This window comes from Epargyreus clarus, unplaced genomic scaffold (genome assembly GCF_041222505.1).
Source record: "Epargyreus clarus isolate Ecla_fem2 unplaced genomic scaffold, WU_Ecla_fem_2.2 ptg000001l, whole genome shotgun sequence".
In the NCBI taxonomy this organism is placed as follows: Eukaryota; Metazoa; Arthropoda; class Insecta; order Lepidoptera; family Hesperiidae; genus Epargyreus; species Epargyreus clarus.
In genome coordinates this window covers 12,984,420-13,001,879 of record NW_027332209.1, presented here as the reverse complement: position 1 = coordinate 13,001,879, position 17,460 = coordinate 12,984,420, and the positions used below count along the sequence as shown (strand labels likewise).

The window sequence follows — 17,460 nt, the reverse complement described above, 5'->3', positions numbered from 1 at the left end:
CATGTTCCTAGCTACTTTATCAACCTGATAAAATCGACAAAAACAACGAATATTTTATAAATGTCAATTGGAATAAAGGTTTAAATAAAATACAAAAAATAAAACTGTTTTAAGAACTGTTCTGTAGAAAAAATGAGCTTTAAATTCACAATAAGATAAAATAATTATTAAAGATTAAAATATTTAACCAATACTTTTTTAATAAAATCTTTATTATGGTTATGTAAATCAAATTCAATTATTTAAAAAAATAATTTCGGTGGATTTTATGTATTAATTTTTATAAAAAAAACCTGTACAAAATGTAACAAAAATATATTATCATGATTATTGTTATATTCATTATTAAGAACGTGCACTATTCATTTCATGTCTATTATCATTTAAACTACAAATTATGTTTGTATAAAATAAATTTCTATTTGCCTTGCAAAAAAACAACTTATTTACAGCTAAACGTTGTCGCTTAGTTCAATAACATGTCTACTGATTCCAAAAATCGTATTATTTCGGAAAAAAAATCAGTATTAACGGAGATATTAGCATTTTTAAAACAAATTTTGAATTAAGCGCAAAAACGCTCACGGGTGTCATGGCGTCCGCGAGTGACGTCACGCTTCAATATCCCATAAAAAAGTTCAAGCACACGACACGACAAAAAAATGACGTCATTTCACCCGATTAGCGTTTTAGACAAGATGGCCGACTGCATTATTTTATACTTTTATTTTATTGAAAATATAATTAATCTTAAAGTTTTTATTAAAACTGGGCTATTTTTGAGAATGCTTTCAACATATTGTTTTTTAGAAAACCATTTATTCTTTGATTTTTTAATACTGTCATCATGCCCATTACTGTTATCCGGCTAACATGTCTAGTACAAAATGTTTGGTAGAATTAATATTACAAAATTTTGACTAATCCTAAACTATATTATACCAAGTACGAGTAGTATTACTTTTATAAAAGACTAAGCGGCGTTGTACCAAGTTTCGGTGTTAAGAAGTTTCTTTATTCGTTCATTTTCATCTCTCTCTTCTGTCAGCTGTTTGTAGTAACTGGCTACCACCATCAGCATGTAGAATCTTATCACTGTAAATAGAAGGGAAAATATATCAACAATGTCAATTCGTTGCTATCTTACTCCAGAGTAATGTACTGCTCTAATATTAACAATATTAACTCATAAACTGAAAAATGATAGAACTCTTTGTAGTTCGATTCCGGAGGTACCAGTGTCACATTTATTTTTGTCTTACAACAGCAGGATCAAGCGCTGCTGTGATCTTGTATCACGGGCCAATGTGCTTAGTCCTAAGACCCCTTAGGACTATAGCCCCTTTAGACTAGGTATAGCAACGCATCTATAACCGACATCAAGCGGACCTTCAATCGTACTGGAAGTTGCTTAAATATGTCCATAGGCGGTACTGCAATTTAGTATACAGTTCATCAGATGAAAATTAAATAGACGTTACTTCAATTTCATAATAAACAACCTCTTAATGATATAAGAGGGTATAAAACACTTTTATAAACAGAAGAATATCTCTTATATTACTAAAGATTATTAAAGACTAAAATATTTAGTCGTAAACTTACTGATCCCCAAGAAGTCAATGATGTACAGCAGCAAGGAGTTACCACCGGAGTGGTTGATGATGTTCAGAGTGCTCCAGAACACGAACAGTAGCACGGAAACCATTACGTGCAGCGTGGTCCATACCACCCACGGCTTGATGAGGTTGCTTTTCTCCTGGATAGAATATGTAATACTTGTAAAACATTTAGGTATAGGTATATTTTGATATTAGAAATTAATTATCACTTGCTTACACGATGAAGGAAAACATCGTGAGGAAACCCGCATACCTGAGAGATTTATAAAAAAAAATCTTAGAGGTATGTGAATTCTACCAATCCGCACTTGGCCAACGCGGTAGACTATGGCCTAATCCTTCTCATTCTGAGAGGAGACCCGTGCCCAACAGTGGGATAGTAATGGGTTGATGATGATGATATTTTGATGACATTAATGCATATGCACACATTAAAATTTTAATATCAGTGTCTTAGAATAATGACTTAAGTAACACAAAAAAGGATTTATAAAAATAATAAATTGTCAATTGTTTTCCGCTGGATAGAAATACTACTTAATAATGTCTGGTAAAAAATAATACTATGTTTATTACTTTTGCTTTGATACATATAAGCATAGATTAGTAAAGATTACTCACTCCTAACAAGAAAATGTAACCAGTTTGAGAATTGAAATAGTTGCGTAAAGAAGTTTTGCTACGTCTCCGTGCTAAAATTTCCTTAAAATATTTGAAATAATTATTTATTTATTATGTAAATTACGCAGTATTAGTTTATTATTCGTATTATTTGTCAGGAATTAAAAAAAAGAACTTACCAATAAGCCGTTTGTGGCTTCATTCAATTTCAAGGCGGCGAAGTATCTTTACTAATCTACGCATATAAGATATTTAAAATGGATAACTTAGATGGAATAGAATAGAATTTGGGAAGCAGGTATCTTATTGGCGGTTATAAAACATCCAAGTTTGACACCACCCGTTTTATCCAATCTGCAACTCATAACGTGGAGTACGCTCCATTCATCTCCATGGGAATATGGCCATGCCTAATAGTTATACAATAAGGAGTAAGGGAGACAGACTTTTCCGAGGCGTTCCAGCTTAGTCCTCAGGGGTAGCGGCGCATCTGTGGCCGACCTCAGGTAGGAATATCTAATCCTATCTGGGGTTGATTACAGATGTCCATGGGCGGCAGTAGCCACTTACCATCAGGTGGACTGCATCCTCGTCTGCTACTCCTATATTATAAAAAAAATAAAAATAAAATAAGTTGGGTGGTTGTAGTGTCTATTCTTTTTTTTTCTTTATGCGCACGTATATCCCACGTATAATACGTGCAGGGTGGTGCATACTGCATGGCTTAAAATATATACCGTCATACATATTGGTAGCGAATTGCGCAGTTTTAACCCTAACTTAACAGCATGGTTTTCCGCTGAGCAACGCCTGCTACAATACATTACACAAAGCACTTACACGCAACGCTCCAACCAGCATAAGAGCAGACAGCACGAAGGTGACAGCGTGCACGATGGTGACCACCAACAGCACACCGAACACCACAGTGACACCGGTGTCGTCTGGTGTGGGGTCGTCTGGTAACATGTTGAACGCTGCTAGGCATTGTGCGAGCAAGAGGAGGGAGTAGAGCTGGAAGGATAGCAATCATCACAATAATTTGAAGGTAGTAGAACTCGTTGTGGTTCGCAGCACCAGCGCCACACCTGTTTCGGCCTATTAACAGTAGAATTAAGCGCTGCTGAATTCTGATTTGAAGGAAGGCGTTCCAGTTTAGTCCTCAGAGGTACCGGCGCGTCTATGGCCGACTTCAGATAGGAATATCTAATCCTATTTGGGGTTGATTACAGATGTCCATGGGCGGCGGTATCCACTTAACATCAAGAGGACTGCATCCTCGTCTGCTATTTCAGTATTACTAAAAACACAACTTAATATCATACAAGTCAGATAACAGATGCCAGTAGAGACTGTCTCTTTATCCCTTTAGAACTACAACCACGATTTAGCAAGGGTGTATAAACTGTATAACTAATAACACGGTTGTGAAAATTATCCTAGGGCTAATCTTTATGAATGATGCCTAAAAGAGTAGTTCAATTACATATATATTAACAAGTAATTAATTAAAAAATCAAAAAACCCGACTGCACTATAAAAGCTGAAGTAGAATTTCCAACGGTGAAATAGGCGTTTTATTATTTTTATCCAGAAAGCCAAATACAAAGTTTCATAGTAGGAATTTGCTTCAAAATAAAAAGACGTTCAAACAATATTATCCTATTTTATCCTCGTAGTGCTTCATTTACGCTACATAAAGAACCTATGAGTAAAATTCCAGCACTCTAAAGTTCAGCGGTTTCACTTTGCGTTGATCTTTATTACAGCAACACTACTCATTTAGTCAGACAGTCATCTCGATGAGTTATATATATGTATATATTATATAATGTATGTGTAATTTCTTTTAAGTTCCTTTATTTTGATATCCTACTCGATAGGTTTGGTTAACTTTTTTTAAAACGTGTTACTATTTCGCAAAAACAATCCACCATTTATGCTCCATAAAATATATAACTTCAGTAATTCAAAGTTTCGGTCATTATTTTACCCCGTAATCGGTAGAATTTCATTATTTTCATCCAACAAGCCAAATACAAAATTTCATAGTGTTTGCTTCAAAATTACGATTGCTTAAATGAACTTTTAACCCTTATTTTACCCTCTACGGGGTTAATTTTTCGGATGGGGATAAATAGGTGTGTCCTTGTTCCTATCCAGAAAGCCAAATACTAAATTTTGTAGCAGTTGTTTCAAAATAAAGGATTTCAAAAAAACTGTTTTCCCCTATTTTACCCTCTTAGGGGTAGAATTTCCAAAAGGCCTTTCTTAGTACTTATTTACGCTATATAGCAAACTTTTGTGCAAAATTTCAGAACTCTAAGTTGAGTGGTTTTGGCTGTACTTTGATTTCTAAAAAATGAAAAAGTCATTTAGTTAGTCAGTCAGTCAGTCACCTTGCTTTTATATATATATATACAAATATGTTTTTATAATCTCCGTTTAATTTCCCTTCATTTGATACCCTATTCGATAGGTTCGGTTAGCTTTTTTTTTAAATGTGTTACTATTTCGCGACAAAAATCCGCCATTTTATTAATTTTTTTCTAACACCTACCTAAGGACACTCGGGTCATTGAGACGTATATAATGACACCTTAACTGACGATATTCTTCCAGCCGTTTGTTACATCGGATCAAATAAAGAAAGACAAACATACAAGATACGCGCGAAAAACATAACCCTTCCTTGGCAGTCGGGTAAAAAAGAGGAATCTATACAAAATATAAAATAATAAAATATTTTTCTTATATGATATATAATGACTTGCGCCTTTTAATTTTATCACTCAAGTATTCTGTAACGTAATTGACTCTACATTTAGAAAAGGCGCCTATGATAATTCAACAAGCATTGGATAAGATTGCTACTACCGGAAAACAAAGAAAACCTCCCTAAGAATCCAGTTATAGTAGATGTCATTTAAGTAAAAGAAGAAATAAGGCCATACAGACATGCCACTTTTAGTATCCGCCATCAACGATTCAGCTACTTTTGAACCCTGACGACTGAAGACGAATAACGCAATGCAGCATTAATGCAGTTAGGTACTAAAAGCAATTTTGGTTCGACGACCGAATAAAGCAAGTCGCTAAAACGCAATCGCCGATGCTTAAAAGAAGCAAGTCTGCTAAAAAAGTAAAATATTTGATAAGTATTAATAAATATATGTTTTTAGGGTTACGTACCCAAAGGGTAAAAACGGAAATTTTAATATAGTTATTTTAATTTTATTATACGTTGTTTACGTATCATTCATCGTCACCTCAACGCCATCTATTTTTGTGTGACAATTAGTTTTGTCACACATCAATAGATGGCGTTGGGGCAAATAATACTTAGGCATTATTGTAAAATGTATGTCTCATTCATCATCACCCCAACGCCATCTATTGTTGTGCCATATGACTGTTGTTGAAAATAATAAAATGAATAAAAATAATGAACATTTGATGGTACGGAAGCCTCCATGTGCCAGTCCGACTCGTACTTGGCGAATTTTTTTTCTAAAGCTGGACTTCTAAGTTTTGAAAAGTTACTTACGATGACTATTAAAGCTGATATGATGCAGCCGAACTTAAGAGAGAGTCCAGCGAAGCTCGACTGCCGCGGGATGCCATCTATTGCGAATGGTAGCTCTGTAAAATATTTCAACACATACGTCGTACATATCGTAAATTAAATTAGATTATTATGAGAATAAGATTTTTTCAAGTCAATCCAACGTTTTGAAAGATGTTTCCTTCATAGAGAAAAAGTGACGCAAGAAATAAACATAAGTAATATGACAAGTGTATTCATGCCCGTCAAACCGCTGGTGTTAATCGGCCGGCCCGCGGATCGGGTCCGGCCCGTCTAGGCTTAGGATGCGGCCCGCGGTACGTTTTATGGGGCAACAAATATCCTTATATAGAAGTGTGGACGACCTCTTTCGTCATTTTTTTTATTCTGATACATACTTTCAAATACATATTTCTACCTAATAACAGCAGTGTTAGGCGCTGCTGTGTTCCGTTTTGAAGGGTGTGGTAAGGGAGACAGACTTTTCCGAGGCGTTCCAGCTTAGTCCTCAGGGGTAGCGGCGCATCTGTGGCCGACCTCTGGTAGGAATATCTAATCCTATCTGGGGTTGATTACAGATGTCTATGGGCGGCAGTAGCCACTTACCATTAGGTGGACTGCATGCTCGTCTGCTACTCCTATATTATAAAAAAAAACATACCGCCCATTCTTAATGATCAAACTGCACGTAATTCACAAACTAACACTAAAATAAATTACAACAGCACACACTGCTAAATCTCCACTCCTAAGTACTCGTCTACACTAGTTAATAAGCTACTTAACTGACCATAACTATTATCAATCATAATTACTTAAGATTAAACAAATGACGTGCTTGAATAATTTACGAGCTTTATCACGCGGATATGCCTTTGGCGTACTTGTAATTTTACACATATTAAAATTGAAATTGAATGAAGCCACAAACGGTTTATTAGTAAGTTCTTTTTTTGAATTCTTGACAAATAAAAACATTTTTAGACAAAATTTACGAACAAATAACTAATACTGCGTAATTTACGTAATAAATAAATAATTATTTCAAATATATTAAGGGACATTTTAGCACGGAGACGTGGCAAAACTTTTTTACGCAACTATTTCAATTCTCAAAACTGGGTACATTTTCTTGTTAGGAGTGAGTAATCTTTAGTAATCTATGCATTATATGTACATTGTACCTATATTGAAAATAATATAATATAACACTAAGTTAGTCACTATATTGTTAGTATGTCCAAAGAACTTAAAACCTATGTTAGTAAAATTTGTCATAAATAAAATCAATTGTGTATAAATTACAATAACTATATAATAAATCAGAGTACCTAAATAACGATGTAGAGTTGTAGATATTTACTTTTCATTAGAAGTTACATTAAAACCAGTCCAGCTGTGTCCAAGATTAATAATAACAATAGTATAGAAAAATAACAGGTGGTAGAGCCAGTATGGTTCGATAGGGGAGGTATTCCCACTACCATACTTTTATTTAAAAGACCTGGAAATTTTGGTATTCTTTAAATTTAAATACTGACCGACACTTTGATTGTATTTGCTGTTATGTGTATATTATCTAGTTAACGATTCATTTGTATAACAAATGTCAGTATGTCAGTAGGTACATTATATCAATTGTCCTAGAAAAAATATGTCTCATAAGTATTGTGGTTCACTTCATCTAGCACACAAAAAGATTTCAAAGGATTACTTAATAATTATTCTGGAACTATTTTTTTGTCAAAAGATGTCTATAGGCAAAAATTGCCAATTAACATAATTGAATATACCTAATACTTAAGAAAAAACAATAAGAAATTGATTTTGATATAATAAAAAAGTTGAATATATAAAAATAGACACGGATATTTATGTTGTTATCTACCAGTGAAAGATATAATAATATGTTATCTTTATCATAAATATTATATACTGTCAGTTGTCTGTAACGAGATTACAGTACTTTCTTCGAGAAACCACTCATTATTATTAATAAAATTATATTTGTATGTATATTGTATACTATATTATGCTACAGCTTTGAGTAAACAAAAAATGGTACGGATTTCCACCGTGCAGACTAAACTTATATCCCTGTAGAGTAAACGCTACTTCAAGATAGAAATAGGGAGTAGCAGTGGCGCTGCAGTCAACGCATGAAGGTCTTCGCCAGCTGGAAAGATGGACAGTATGGTTCCTCAGTGCAGATTCCATCGCCGCAGCTATTTCTAGCCTGTCGCAGTTCTGCGTTTAGGTGGAAGTCATACTTCGCCGGCTGTCTTTTTTTATAATATAGGAGTAGCAGACGAGCATGAATAGTAAATTATACCAGTGATAGTAAGTGGCTACTGCCGCCCATTGACATCTGTAATCAACCCCAGATAGGATTGGGTATTCCTGCATGAGGTCAGCCACAGATGCGCTATCCCTGAGGACTAAGCTGGAACGCCTCGGAAGAGTATGTCTCCCTTACCACACCCTTCAAACCGGAACACAGCAGCGCTTAACACTTCTGCTATGAGGCAGAAATAGATGTAGCTTTGGTGCTGCCGCAGTCGAACCACAAAGGGTTCTACCACCTTCAAATTTTTATATTTTGTATTTTTATATATGCTCTTGGGTGGCAACGACCACATACCATCAGATGGACTGCTCCTTTGCTCATTTGCTATTCAACTTATAAAACGTTCTATTTAACAGTCAGTTATTTGCCACACTGGCAATCAATATTTGCCACTATAACATCGTGACGTCATACTGCGGTATGACAGATGCGATTGGGGCGTCCTCAGTGGTAGAAAGTGACAAAAAAAACGATTTTTAATATCAAAACCATTTGGATTCGTTATTCTATTAATAAAATTAATATTCAGATATTTATGAAAATTAGGAATAAGAAACTTTTGTATTAAATGAGCAATTAAGTGAGCACTTATTTATTATTATATTATTTTCAATATTAAAGCAATCGCACTAACCTAATTTAAAAATGATTGCATTTATTCATTCATTTGACCTAAAATAGAACTATCTGTCAAAATTCAAATTGAATTTTATTGACCAATATTATTGATTGCCCTAATGTAGGTTTAATTAGTGAAGGAATTTGGTTTTCTTTATAAAAATTTGAACATAAATATGTGTAATGTAAATAATAAAGGTATAACATATACATAAGAATACAATTGGCTACATTTTCATATTCAAGTGTGTAAGTGATGTGTGTGTTCTTTACTTACTAGAATTCATCATTTTAATTCGAAAACACCGATTATTATTAAATCTTCCTAAATGGCACAACTGATCCACAAATATTATTTAGTTTAAAATACAGCAAAACACGTCCACATAACCACCGATAGCCACTGATACTGCTTATCACCAATCGGAACACAGATAGCGGCCGATACAGATAGCTGGTCTAATTGTGTTTTTGGGTAACGCTAATAACTTTAATATATGTTCGTATAAAAGCTGGTTTTTGAAAATTTTGTATACTAATTGTTGTATGGGTAGTTGTTACTATCTACACTAATATTATAAAGAGGAAAACTTTGTTTGGTAGTAATGAATAGGCTTAAAAACTACTGGACCGATTTTAAAAATTCTTTCACCATTCGAAAGCTACATTATCCACGAGTAACATAGGCTATATTTTATATGAAATATATTTGATAAATAGATTTTGAGGCGGTACAAAGTTTGCCGGGTCAGCTAGTTTTTTTTATAAAATGGTCTAAGTTCGACCATGACCATTATTGACGCATGAGTTCGCTTGTTGTTGTTTTATTGATAATACTAAAAATAACTAGAATAAAAGTACAAAAAGTGGTAAATCAAAAGAGAAATAGGCACTGAACTGTTTTGTCTCTACCTACGAGTATATAGAGACGTTCGCGACATATCCGGGATGCTATCACTGTGTCAAACCAATGAAACAAAAATAGTATCTTATGGGTAAGATATTATTCACATCAAAATACGTTTGGTTAAACATTATGACACCTGATAAATTAGGAAAATGGTAAATAAATATATTGTTCCGTCAATACCAACCTATAATTGCCCCAGGGCTTGTAATACTATATTCGTCAACCCATTATTATCTCACTCTCGGGCATAATTTTATACGGAGTAAAATATAACAGGCCTTGCAATAACCAAATGAAGTTTGGTAAAATTCTCATACCTTTGAGAATATCACGAAGTATTTTTATTAGAGTGATAGGAAATAATTTCTATAACGCACAAAACGCAAAAATTAGAATAGTGTGTCTGGGATTCAAATCCTGAGTCATTACCAGAAAAGGACTAAATATATCTAAGATGACTTTTTCTTTATTTGTAAGAATGAAGTTAAGGCAAAATTTACAAATGATTAAATTCATATATGTAAGATGAATCATTTTTTAAATTTCGAACATAAAGTTTCGCCAAATGCACAGTAACAGCAAATAAAATAGTTATTCATTAGAACAACAAAAATATAAAGTAGATCAGATAATAGGTAATACCCCCATGACTTCATCAACATTATAACGTTACAAAAGAAAACTATCTTCAAAGATAACTAGATAATGGAAGCAAACATATTAAAAAGAAACAAGTACACAGAACACCACAACGTTTATTCACAGATTACAAAGAGTATAACTAAAGCTTAAACACATTATGAAGCGACAGGCTTCAACGATAAAGGTGGGACACCACAAACTCTTTATACAATAAACTACAGACTAGAATTGCATACAAACTTAATTTTTAAACTGGCAAATATACTTTACGTTTGGTATATGATACATTTGGCAAGGGACTTACAGTTAATTTGGTTATTAGTACGGATGGTGGATGGAGTGGCCGTGGGATTCCACGACAGAACCGTAACCGGACGAAACTGCGCTTGGGCCTGTTGAGTGACTAACCGCCACTGCTGGGCCTGATACTGCTACAGCAACACCTCCAGAGCCAATTCCTCCCCCGATCCCACCCCCAATTCCTCCCCCAATTCCACCCCCAATTCCACCCCCAATTCCTCCTCCAATCCCACCTCCAATTCCTCCTCCAATCCCACCTCCAATTCCTCCCCCAATTCCACCCCCAAATCCTCCTCCAATACCACCTCCAATTCCACCACCAGCACCACCACCCGCAACGACTCCTACAGCGACTGGTACGGGAACACTAACAGGAACCGCTGCGGGCACGCTAACAGCATACGGCTGTGGAACTGGGATCCCAACACCTTGGGTGACCGTTACTGGTACGGGTTGCGCTACTGGGAACGGGAATGGTCGATCAACAGGAACCGCGACAGGACGTTGGATGATTTGAGGTACTGGGTGCGGTACGGGGACGGGAACAGGACGAGGTCTATCAACAGGTACTCCTACATGTACGGGCACAGGTACCGGCCTAGGTACACTAACGGGTACCGGCTGCGGTATAGGCACGGGTACTCTATTGTGGATTTCTGAGTACGTGTGCTGTGTTGGAACTCCCAAAATGCTTCCAAGTCCAAATCCAACTCCTCCAAGACCGCCTCCAGACGCAATAATAGCTCCAGCTGGTATTCCAACGCCACCTCCTAGAATTCCAATACCGCCTGGAATTCCAATAGCTCCAACAGGAATGCCAATTCCGGCCACAGCTGACGCGCCATAACCGTAACCATGGCCAATAGCTCCACCCAAGTCCCTCTTACTTTGTTCTGCACATTGTATCCTCGTAAAAGATACACACAGTAGGAACACAATCTGAAAATGATAAGTTGAAATTAGTAGTAAAATTGCGACTTGTTTAAATAATATTTGCTACTGCAAATGATAAAGAAGTAGGTTATCTCGTACGAAAATTGGAATGCGCTTTGAACAACTAAAATTATTGTAAATAAGTGTTGTACCAGTATTTTGACCTTTACTAAATTAGTACATCATGTACTACTTTTTTTTTTTTTTTGGAAACAAGGATTTAAAAAACTATTTATTTTCAAGACTGAAGTAGCAGATGTGAATGCGGTCCATCTGATGGTGGGTAGTCATTGTTGCCCATGGATACATGAACTCCATATGGAAAAGGTTCTATCTGAAGCCGATCACAGATTCATTACCACTTCTGATAACTAACATAATTGACTCATATGTAAGTCAGCCGGCATCAACACCCTCTTGAAACACAAGAAATACTTCAAAGTAGAAATCGGTGTGACGGTGGTACTCCCTGACCTATCCTAATTTTTTATTTAGATCCTTGCAGACACTTTTAGGTTAATGACCACTATGACCCATGACCACAAAATTAAAAACTTACAGGCAAAGGCAAATTTCGAGACATTATTAATTAACTTGATGTGTTCCAACTGAGCTGAGGTAAGAGAGTGTGTAGGAATAAGAAAGTAAAGGTATTTATAATGTCATGTGTGATGCATGTCTGCTCGGGCGGAACCGGGCTTACACCCAGCAAGGAAAGTGAGAGCACTAACCGAGAGCTGCTAAATACCCTTGGAGTAAATAGATATCGGGTTATTGATATGAATTGCATACTGTAATCATTTGGACGTATTGTTATGTTTGAAGGTTTTTATGTTACTTAAATGTTTTACATATAATAATCTATACTAAATGATATACAAATTTTTCTTTATATGATCATAATTACAACTACTATTATAATAACTAAATTGTTACTGCTTTAACAGTAATACTAGATTTAAGAGATTGCTGTACATGCCTATAATTGGCTTACATATAAGGATTATCTGTCTGGTTGTATGTTTAATGTAAATGTGTTTATATGTTTTGCTGTTGGTATGTCTAAATAAATAAATAAATAAAATACATCAGTGCTGTAAATATTGTATTTTGTAAAATTACATACTGCACGTTTATTTGTAAGTATGACAATTGTAAGTGTGTTTGATGTACAAAGTGTTATTTTGACTTCCTTACTGTTTGTTTATTTAGGGGAGAAGCAAACGAGCATACATTCCATCTGATGGTAAACAGTTACTGCCTCCGATGAACATCTGTAACCAACTTCATATACAATCTTAGCTAAAGGTTATTACAAATACGTTGCCATTCCTAGGGACTAAGGTAGTTTATACGTAAGCCAGCCAGCTTTGTGCCAGCTTTATTCCAAAACACAAAAATTGGTTTACGATAGAATGAGAGGTTTGGAGGTACCTCATAATCGCAGCGATCAAAGATTTCCTACAATAAATCTATGTTCTACGATACGGTTTCAACACGTCGTATATATACACAAAACAATAAACTCTTGTCTAGAATTACTTCTACTGTATTAGTATGGAATATAATGTATTAAAAAGTCTCCAAGTACATAAGATTACGCAACCTTCAAAAAGGCTTCATAATTAATAAAATTATTATCGTCAACGATATAAAAATTAACAGATATTTTCTCCTTTAATTTGGCGGTATTAACAGCTCTATATACGTACTCGCCGTCCGATCGCTCCACATGTCATTACTTAAGGTAAAACTAGACCAGATCTAGACGAGACCTACGCGGACCTAATCGCCACCGTTACGTAATCAGTGATTACCGAATACCTGGAGTATCTCACGGTGATTTAAGCTTTTTCTCTGAAAGGAATGCTTTTTATGTAATAAGAGCGAATGAGATGCCTGCCACCTGTTATAATGATACGTAGTAATCTCAAATGATCTCTAATTTGAACAGAGTGGTAAGAAATTCTCAATCTAAAAGTCGGAGGCTCGGATCCCCGGACACATTTCTAATTTTTCGAAGTAATGTGCGTTTGCCACCTGTTGTAACGATATTAGCAGGTGGATATCTGAAATTAATCTCTAATTTGAACGCATTAATATCCTAGTGGTTAGAAATTCGGTCTCTCAATCTGTTGGTCCGATGTTGAAATCAAACCACGCACGAGAATTTTCGAAGTTATGCAGGTAGTAGAATATAATAGATGTCCGCAATCTCGTCATTAACTTTTTGCTGCCTACTGCTGGGCTCGGCCTCCTTCTTTTAAGATAGCGGTCAAAGTCTACCACGCAGGCCAAATGTAGATTGCTGTATTTAATAGAACAGAGAACTTTTCTCATGATGTTGTCCTTCACCGTGGAATCAATTTTTAAATAAATTCTAATACATTTATGACTTTAAAAAATCTTTTTTCAAAGCCATAAGTGTAATAGATAGAGATAGATATTCCTACCTGAGGTCGGCCACAGATGCGCCGCTACTCCTGAGGACTAAGCTGGAACGCCTCGGCAGAGTATGTCTCCCTTACCAAACCTTTACAACGGAACACAGCATCGCCTAACACTGCTGTTATTAGGCAGAAATAGGTGTGGCGGTGGTGCTGCCGGAGTGGAACCACAAAGGGTTCTACCACCTTCAAATCTGAATCCATGTCTGGGATTCGAACCATGGAACCCCCGATTGAGAGGCCGAGTTTCCACCAAATCAAAATAGCATAGTACTATAAGTGTTTCACATGTAAATTTTACATATGGTCCAACAGTTCAATATCAGGGTACCGACCGCCGGACCCCATAATTAATCATAGGACTGAAATATTGACATAATTCAAATACAAACACAATTTTACCAGATACAGGTCTGTGATTTTAGCTTTTGCAAGTTATTAGGAATGTGGTACTGAGCCAGGATACAGGGATGGCGATCTGAGATCGATTAATCGAAGAATCGATCGTTTGGACAAAAAAAGAACTATTTTAATCGACCTTTCATCCTAAAAAATCGAAAGTCGATCTTTTTGAAATTGTATGAACATTAAAAAATGTGATATAGACAATTTTTTGCTGACGGACACGGTATTTCAGTACTTGTTTGGTCCTAATGACCCTTTTTTCGCTATTTATGCCCCTTTTTAGCTGCAAAGATCGACAATCGATTTTAGTAGAATCAATTCTTTGCGCCTCTATTTTTTTATGAATCGAGTTATCACACTTCGATTCGAATCTATTCAAGAATCGATCTTCTTGGACAGTATCGCCATCCCTACCAGGATAGGCGATATTTGCGCAAGCAAGTGTTTGGTAAGTAACGCCTGCAGGATACTGACGTCTCATTAAATTGTATAGGATATCGCTTATTGTACATATTGAGAAAGATCTAGTATTTATGGTAACAGAGTGGTTGTTGCTTTAGTTATTAAATTGGGTTAACTGGTGTGGAATATTGGGAGAAATACAATAGCAAAGTTAGCTAAATGGTCATTATTAAATCGTGCTTAACGCTCTGATAAATTAGAATTCTACCAGATAATTCATTTTTACTAGAGGTCGGCTATGTGCGTTTCTACCTCTGAGGACATGGGAATCCGAGGCTGTAGTAATCCAAGTATAACACATACTTGTCCAAAGCTGTGCACACCTTTCAAACCTTACATTTATAGGTGTGGCGGTTGTGCGTCCGTAAATGAACCACAAAAAGCTCTACTACTTTCACCTTGAAACGTCTCCCATTATTTTTTTTTATATCATTACATAGAACTGAACTAAATAGAAAAAATAAGTATCTGAATCCTACTCTAAATTTTTTAAACAAATATCCATTATTTTTAAATTTCCACGTCCTACATTACTAATTGAACACATAGATCAACTTAATTCTTGAACCTACAGGTACTTCGAAGGAAGTAAACACGATATTTCATTGAGCGACATTACGCAAACCATTTAGTGAATGCAATAAAGAGCCAAAATAGGCACAAACATTTTCAAAGTTCTAACGTCTACACAATTTCCACGTTGTGAAATGTTTATGAATAACGCTTAGAAACCGACATTTAATTAATGAAAATATATTGTTATCGGGTCGAGAGTAATATATGATTGATTGAATTTCATCAATAGCACTTCCTATATTAGTAGTTTCGTCTAATCGAATTTGAGTAAGGGATAGAATGAAATTGTGTAAAATTATGAATAATGAGTAATTGAATTATTTGAATTACTAGTAACACTCATATTGGCCCGCGTTTAAAAAATGAAATATGACGTACATACTCGTATACCGCAAATTGTACTTATACTTTTTAATTAACAATTAACCGCACAAGATAACATATTATGTACGCCATCTCTTAAAACAATATTATTTTAATCATACATTGAAATTTCGTACCACGACCTCGTTAAAGTAAGATTGTTTTTATAACATTACAATAAGCAGTTTTGTATTGTGTCGCTCGAAATTATTCATTTTTTTTTGCAGGAAATTTAACATTTTAAGCAAAATATGTCAATTTCAGTTGGTTTTATACAATGGATAAGCGAAAAATTAGTAAGGATTTGAGTTTGTTTAACTGCGTATGACGCAATATTTTACTGTTTTAAGGAGGTCGTGGTACGAAACAAAAAATGTTGATACAATATTGAAATAAAAGTTTCCTGAACTATCATGGTTTTTAAAGTTGATAGTAGGCCCCCAGATCCTTCGATTGAAACCGAATTTAAAAACGTTAGGCTGCTGCGTATCATTAAATTACAATTGACAATCGAGTTCAAGATTGACCGTTTTATATGCATACGTGTGTTGCGTCCCGTTTACCATTATAAGCAAAAACGATCACGTAAACTAGTATTATGTCAGAATAACCAGATCAAACGGTCAGAGGCCCAGATTTGTTGCGCAGGTTTCGATGGTGTCATGATTTTGGTTGGTATTCAAGAGGTATGTTACCGTTACGTTTTAGAACCGTTGATCATTTGAGGAAAACTTTTCGCTTTTATCGCTCGAAGGAAAAGTACTTAGGTATCTGAAATGCTTTAAAAATATCTGCAACAATATTAGAAATTATTTAGATTTGTTTCAGTGATCTGTTGGTCTCATAGGTAGCTGGCGTTCTATTTCTATGTGTATTAAAAACTATTTATTTGACACATAGAAACAAATATAGAAAGTCCTATAAATATACTTAATTTTCAACTACCAAAGAATAAGGAATATTTATTTTATACTTAAAAGATAACTCAAATTTCTGAAGTCTACTAATCCACACTTGACTAGTGAAGTGGACTATAGCTTTATCATTGTGAAAAGATACCCGTGCCCAGCAGTGGATAGGTAGATGATGATGACCAACTAAGTTAAGGCAGTGATAGCCTAGTGGTTAAGAAAATCGTTCAAATCCCAGGCACGCACCTTTGATTTTTCAAAGTTATGTGCGTATTAGAAATTAATTATCACTTGCTAAACGGTGAAGGAAAACATCGTGAGGAAACCTGCATAGCTGACAGATTTATAAAAAAAATCTCAAACATATGAGAAGTCTACCAATACGCACTTAGCCAGCGCGGTGGACTATGGCCTAATCCTTCTCATTATGAGAGACCCGTGCCCAGCAGTGGGATATTAATGGGTTGATGATGAAATTAAATTCACATATCACAACGCATGACGCAAGTGAAACATTGCGAAGACTATCATAATGTTTTATGCTTTCTTGATCTTTGGTGAGATAAAAGTCGTAAAAGTACACTAAAATGGGATCACACGCCGGTCAACTACGTAGTTACAGTTTAGTACGGAAGTCTATTTTACCTACTTTAAATTGTCGTAGCTATATCAAGTATGGTTATTACTTAGCCTTCGTCTATTTTATTGCCAAATACATTCAACTACAGTAGCCGTCTT

At 35.3% G+C, this 17,460-nt stretch overlaps 2 protein-coding genes across 3 annotated transcripts; both read right to left on the bottom strand.

Annotated features, from left to right (window-relative positions):
- Positions 1 to 225: 225 nt before the first annotated feature.
- On the bottom strand, positions 226 to 9,265 carry LOC140752589 (uncharacterized). Of its 2 annotated transcripts, none has more exons than XM_073087019.1 (5): positions 6,470 to 7,537; positions 5,791 to 5,885; positions 3,084 to 3,257; positions 1,606 to 1,759; positions 226 to 1,095 (listed from the first exon to the last, which is right to left on the bottom strand). In XM_073087019.1, the coding sequence occupies exons 1-5, from the start codon at positions 6,474 to 6,476 to the stop codon at positions 974 to 976; spliced, it is 552 nt and encodes a 183-aa protein (XP_072943120.1). In that variant the 5' UTR covers positions 6,477 to 7,537; the 3' UTR covers positions 226 to 973. The 2 variants fall into 2 exon arrangements, with proteins under 2 accessions (XP_072943120.1, XP_072943075.1); XM_073086974.1 differs by lacking the exon at positions 6,470 to 7,537 and adding an exon at positions 9,051 to 9,265 and having other exon boundaries at positions 227 to 1,095.
- Positions 9,266 to 10,418: 1,153 nt separating this feature from the next.
- Positions 10,419 to 12,257, bottom strand: LOC140752494 (uncharacterized). The gene is made up of 2 exons (XM_073086861.1): positions 12,118 to 12,257; positions 10,419 to 11,564 (listed from the first exon to the last, which is right to left on the bottom strand). Exons 1-2 carry the CDS (start codon positions 12,139 to 12,141, stop codon positions 10,644 to 10,646), a joined length of 945 nt encoding a protein of 314 aa, XP_072942962.1. The 5' UTR covers positions 12,142 to 12,257; the 3' UTR covers positions 10,419 to 10,643.
- Positions 12,258 to 17,460: the final 5,203 nt, after the last annotated feature.

Coding starts and splice junctions, on each gene's coding strand:
- LOC140752589 (XM_073086974.1), bottom strand. Junction 3,258..5,790: donor TATCAGCTTTAATAGTCATC/GTAAGTAACTTT, acceptor CTATCCTTCCAG/CTCTACTCCCTCCTCTTGCT. Junction 1,760..3,083: donor TGCTGGTTGGAGCGTTGCGT/GTAAGTGCTTTG, acceptor TATTCTATCCAG/GAGAAAAGCAACCTCATCAA.
- LOC140752494 (XM_073086861.1), bottom strand. CDS start 12,141: ATGTCTCGAAATTTGCCTTTGCCT. Junction 11,565..12,117: donor CTCGAAATTTGCCTTTGCCT/GTAAGTTTTTAA, acceptor TATCATTTTCAG/ATTGTGTTCCTACTGTGTGT.